The sequence below is a fragment of the Protopterus annectens genome, chromosome 7.part0 (genome assembly GCF_019279795.1).
Source record: "Protopterus annectens isolate FY-2018-M chromosome 7.part0, PAN1.0, whole genome shotgun sequence".
Taxonomy (NCBI): domain Eukaryota; kingdom Metazoa; phylum Chordata; order Ceratodontiformes; family Protopteridae; genus Protopterus; species Protopterus annectens.
The window spans coordinates 374,298,697-374,304,696 of NC_056739.1; the positions used below are offsets into that span (position 1 = coordinate 374,298,697).

The 6,000-nt window shown below is 29.2% G+C and overlaps 1 protein-coding gene across 1 annotated transcript in view; it reads left to right on the plus strand.

The window, feature by feature from the left end:
- Positions 1-5,410, plus strand: part of LOC122806472 (rho-related GTP-binding protein RhoA-D) — a 434,939-nt gene extending 429,529 nt beyond the window's left edge. The window contains exon 5 of the mRNA XM_044076938.1: positions 4,408-5,410. Coding sequence (XP_043932873.1) covers positions 4,408-4,581 — 174 coding nt within the window. The 3' untranslated portion in view covers positions 4,582-5,410. The remainder of the gene's footprint in view (positions 1-4,407) is intronic.
- The last annotated feature ends 590 nt before the right edge of the window (positions 5,411-6,000 follow it).

Genomic DNA, 6,000 nt, shown 5'->3' on the forward strand with positions numbered 1-6,000 from the left:
ATGCACAGAGGGAAGGTTAGAGCTTATGGCAAAATTCTTTTTCTCCCCATGTGCACTGATGATGGCTTCCACTACAGTCTAGCTCGACCTTCACCTCTGTGAAAAAAGGGTAATGGCAATCTCTCCCAGGGGAACAGTACCATCTTTAGAACAGCTGAGAGGGATAATGCTTGGTGGTGGGTGCAGGAAATAGGCTAAGAAATATAATAGTTCGTCATGTCACCAGCTAGAGTTTCATTAAGCAGATGTATAATTGAGGGTGGTCATGCCCTGCTGCCACAGGATGCTTGGATATGTTGACATTGCACATAATCTTCTGGATTGTCATTCTCGGCGGGGGCGGGGTTCTAGACAAAATGCTCTGTTGGTTTGCTGTGAGTGGTCACTGTTTCTTTTACAAAATACATTTGGTCCATTCTTTGCACCAGTACATTTTACTAAGGTCCAAGTGGTGGTAGAAATATTGCAGGAAAACCAACTTCATGTTTTCCTTTACCTAGATGATTGACTCCTAGAGGCTGTGTCAGAAAACTTCCTAGTGGCATCTGTGAAGTGGATATTTTCCTGTTGGTAATGTCTGGGAGAGGAGGGTATCCATAAACTGTCAAAATCCAATGTGATTCTGTGTCCTTGAACTGGGTACACACTAGTGTTAGTTACCATTATGTAGAGAGAGAAACCAGGAAGATGTATGCTTTTGGCATCCTGGCTGAGGACACATTGGAGGATCCAGGCTATGACTTCTCCTGTATTTTCTTGGTATAGTGAAGCTCATGCCCATGGTGTCTGTTGCATACCTGAGGGTGCAGGTTTTGCACTGTACTGTAAGGTGCTACTGGATGGTGGTAAGTCAAATTATGCTTGCTGATTTGCTTCTGATGTTGGACCCCTTTTGCTAGATTCTGTAGTTTCATAGTTTCATAGTTTATAGTTTCATAGTATAGTACTAGGCTATCTGCCCTGGGGCATTTGTAAGCCTAGCCATAGTGATGTGGCTTTTGCCACCCCATGAAATGGTACAACAATGTACAGATAAACTCTAGAATTCTGTGCCTCTGTCTAGTAGTGACACAGTGAAGGTCCCCTTATATAATAGAATTAGTTTACTGTGCCCCTGTCTAGCAGTGACACAGATGTGACCCCTGGGGTAAACTTATGATCTCCAATCCACTCATCAAGATTTCTCTTGAAGAGAGTCAGTGAGGGGCTCTGCCTAATACGAACTGGGATCCTGTTCCAAAGCATGGGAAGTCTCTGGGTTATGAATCTATCCCTCCAGCATGTCCTATTCATACTTGTGCTGAGGTTTAAGTCTTTAGCTCTAAAACCCAAATTTTAAACAAAAAAACACCCCTTCCCCCTTTGGGGGGCTTGAGGGGGGTTCAACTTCCCCCAAAAAAGGACCAAGGGTGGGGGGGCCCCTTTGTTTTTTTCCAAGGCTCCCCAAAAATTTCCCATTTTGGTTTTTTGGGAAGCAAAAAAAGAAAACTTTTCCCTTTTTAAAGTTTTTCCAAAAAAAAAAAAAAAAAAAAAAAACAAAAAAAAAAAAAAAAAAAAAAAAAAAAAAAAAAAAAAAAAAAAAAAAAAAAAAAAAAAAAAAAAAAAAAAAAAAAAAAAAAAAAAAAAAAAAAAAAAAAAAAAAAAAAAAAAAAAAAAAAAAAAAAAAAAAAAAAAAAAAAAAAAAAAAAAAAAAAAAAAAAAAAAAAAAAAAAAAAAAAAAAAAAAAAAAAAAAAAAAAAAAAAAAAAAAAAAAAAAAAAAAAAAAAAAAAAAAAAAAAAAAAAAAAAAAAAAAAAAAAAAAAAAAAAAAAAAAAAAAAAAAAAAAAAAAAAAAAAAAAAAAAAAAAAAAAAAAAAAAAAAAAAAAAAAAAAAAAAAAAAAAAAAAAAAAAAAAAAAAAAAAAAAAAAAAAAAAAAAAAAAAAAAAAAAAAAAAAAAAAAAAAAAAAAAAAAAAAAAAAAAAAAAAAAAAAAAAAAAAAAAAAAAAAAAAAAAAAAAAAAAAAAAAAAAAAAAAAAAAAAAAAAAAAAAAAAAAAAAAAAAAAAAAAAAAAAAAAAAAAAAAAAAAAAAAAAAAAAAAAAAAAAAAAAAAAAAAAAAAAAAAAAAAAAAAAAAAAAAAAAAAAAAAAAAAAAAAAAAAAAAAAAAAAAAAAAAAAAAAAAAAAAAAAAAAAAAAAAAAAAAAAAAAAAAAAAATTTTTTTTTTTTTTTTTTTTTTTTTTTTTTTTTTTTTTTTTTTTTTTTTTTTTTTTTTTTTTTTTTTTTTTTTTTTTTTTTTTTTTTTTTTTTTTTTTTTTTTTTTTTTTTTTTTTTTTTTTTTTTTTTTTTTTTTTTTTTTTTTTTTTTTTTTTTTTTTTTTTTTTTTTTTTTTTTTTTTTTTTTTTTTTTTTTTTTTTTTTTTTTTTTTTTTTTTTTTTTTTTTTTTTTTTTTTTTTTTTTTTTTTTTTTTTTTTTTTTTTTTTTTTTTTTTTTTTTTTTTTTTTTTTTTTTTTTTTTTTTTTTTTTTTTTTTTTTTTTTTTTTTTTTTTTTTTTTTTTTTTTTTTTTTTTTTTTTTTTTTTTTTTTTTTTTTTTTTTTTTTTTTTTTTTTTTTTTTTTTTTTTTTTTTTTTTTTTTTTTTTTTTTTTTTTTTTTTTTTTTTTTTTTTTTTTTTTTTTTTTTTTTTTTTTTTTTTTTTTTTTTTTTTTTTTTTTTTTTTTTTTTTTTTTTTTTTTTTTTTTTTTTTTTTTTTTTTTTTTTTTTTTTTTTTTTTTTTTTTTTTTTTTTTTTTTTTTTTTTTTTTTTTTTTTTTTTTTTTTTTTTTTTTTTTTTTTTTTTTTTTTTTTTTTTTTTTTTTTTTTTTTTTTTTTTTTTTTTTTTTTTTTTTTTTTTTTTTTTTTTTTTTTTTTTTTTTTTTTTTTTTTTTTTTTTTTTTTTTTTTTTTTTTTTTTTTTTTTTTTTTTTTTTTTTTTTTTTTTTTTTTTTTTTTTTTTTTTTTTTTTTTTTTTTTTTTTTTTTTTTTTTTTTTTTTTTTTTTTTTTTTTTTTTTTTTTTTTTTTTTTTTTTTTTTTTTTTTTTTTTTTTTTTTTTTTTTTTTTTTTTTTTTTTTTTTTTTTTTTTTTTTTTTTTTTTTTTTTTTTTTTTTTTTTTTTTTTTTTTTTTTTTTTTTTTTTTTTTTTTTAAAAGGGGTAAATTTGGAAAAAAACCCCACCAAGGGAAACCCCTACACCACAGCCCAGAATACAGCAATGCCTGTAAACTGGTCTAAACTAGTCGAGGAAGGCGGGAAAACAAGGATTATTTTTTTGTTTTTTTGTTATTTTTAGATAGAAACACACAGAAAATGCAGAAACAGTGATAAATTAGTTACACAGGTTAGCACACTTTAGTGGGCAGCCTCCACAGTTAAATTAAACAAACAAACAAGCAAACTTTCGATCAATTTCGACTGCAGACATTTCTCATCAATATTAGTGATTGTCTTCTGTGTTGGAGCCTGACAAATGAGAGCTTTTAAGCAGTAGAAGACCTTACCTCTGCTCTTCAGTGGTTCAGGAGAATTGATTTTCCTGTGGACAGGAGGGCTTCACATAACTAGCTGCAGAGTAGTGAATAGTTTTCTGTCCTGATGACAAATGTCAGGCCCTCTCTTGATCCAGTCTACCACCTCCGCTATCACATGGTGTCATACGATCATATGTGCTTACTCTTTTTTTTCTTCTTTTAACGTTAAGTTAATTTATGAAGGAGACCCTTCTTATCAGGTTCTTATTGCTGTGGTTTTGTCTTGCTGTGTGTGGGCAGCTTATCTCCTAAGTGGCTGCTAAGAGATCCATGTCTGCTGGACAAGTCTACATTTGTGTGTCCTAGTATGTTAGCTACTTGTTCAAGTTTGTGCATTTGTGATCTGCTATGTCTGCACTCTCTGTCTAGGTAGAACTGAAAAAGGCCCAACAAGTAGTGTCCACATGATTTTCAAAGGAATAAATTTAAACATATAGGTACCAAATCTTCATTGCTTAGTACAATTTGTAGGAATGTGCTTGCTCATTGATTAGAGTAACTAGTATGTTCAGAACTACATGTTCTACTAATGGAGCATGTGATACAATGGCATGGGCAGATGGGAGGGTGTTGTGTCCACCCTCCAAACAGGGGAGCCTCAAAGGAAAATAGTCTAATTGAGAGAACTTAATCGTATACCAACTGAGAAGGGACCTCTCACAGACTGAGACACAGTGAAACATGTCTTTCTATATGTGGTGCACTTATGTAGCTGTTAGACTGGAAATTTCACTGTAGTGTTGCCTACATCTAAAAAAAAAATGTGTGTGTGGGGGGGCACACAAATGTAGGATGTACATAAACCAATAACTGGTGCTTGTCCTACTGACTTTATGGCACTACAAATTATTTTTATTTTAATTTACTAGGAGCCTGTCAAACCTGAAGAAGGCAGAGACATGGCAAACAGGATCAGTGCATTTGGCTACTTGGAGTGTTCTGCAAAGACAAAAGAGGGTGTTCGGGAAGTGTTTGAGATGGCCACGCGAGCTGCCTTACAAGTCAGGAAACACAGGAAAAAGAAGCCTTGTCTCATCTTGTAAAATAATGGGATTCTATCTCAGTACTGTATCTTGTCTCGTTTCCTACACAAATGAAGTAACTGTACTGGATGTGCTGTGGTTACTGATGCCTAATAATTGGACTTGTGGGACCAGTAATGATCATTCTCATTCCAGAAGTATGAATGTAAAAGCACAGATGTTTGGGAGGTGCCAGTATTTATTTTTAGGCTATACATGCATTTGCCCTCCATATCACATTTAATTTTTACATGTTTAATACAGTTTGTTAGATTCCTTCAAAAAATTCATTCTTTGACTTTGTTTACCTGTTTGAAGAGTTGTATTTTAGTACTGGAACTCCCAGCCTTACAGGCAAAATGATCCATCATCATGCACTTTGGAGATTTTTTCCTTAATTAAGATGCACATTGTAATCTAAGATTACTGTCATGGTTTGTCTGCATCAACTGTTTGATTTATTGGTGTTTCTTTTCTTCGTGTCCTCTTTACTAAAGTGTACATACTTTATAGGTAACTTATAAAGTTTAAATGGATTTAATTACCACTGCTAAAGGCACACATTGCGCACCAGCATTTTATATCTACTGCAAAAAAGTCATGTCTCTTAATGTTTTCCTTTCCAGGATGCTTGCCAAACTTCAGATTTGTTAAGAAATGTAGCCAAACAGACTTGGCTGTTTCATTGTCACATTTTGTCCAAGCGGTATGCTCTGCTTGTGTTATATGTGAGCCTCTGAATGTAGTGAAAATAGATTTATTTCTTCAGAGAAACTTAAAAACTTTTGAGATTGAAATTGTAAAGTATGCAGACTTATAGAAAATAAAACTAAACATTTTGCTAAGCACATTTCTGTTTATGTAGTATGTGTAACAAGCTTGTTTCTCCTGGCATGGAATGGAATTTTCCCCTTTTCATTCTGCAGATGTAAAATGTCTTTGTAATTTATTTATTTTGATTTATTTATTTACATTTGTTGACCGGGAGTGTCCGACTGGACGTAGGTTCATTTTCAGCGGAGGCCCGGGGAGAAAAGCTCCACAGTTAAAATAAACAGACAGTAGTTACATTGGATTACATAGCGATTAACAATTTAACATAGCAATTAATTACAAACATATTTAGAGATGAAAGAACATAGTACATCAGTAGACAACTAGAATCTTTATCTGCGAAGTACATAACAGACAATGTTAAGTTGTCAATCTCTCCTTCATTCTTGCTGGATGGGTTCGGAGCCGATTCTTGGCTCTGACTCTGCCTATACTAAAGCTCGAGAGCGAATTTTCCTGGCTCGAGGCAACCCTATATCCCATGATGCTAGGCGCTAACTACCCAGATCTCGTTTGCCGCTTTCGCTAGCGAGGTGCTTTTTTTACCGGCTCCACAGGTCAGTGAAAAATTTATATTTTTCTTCTCTTCGGGATTTTTTCCCCTTT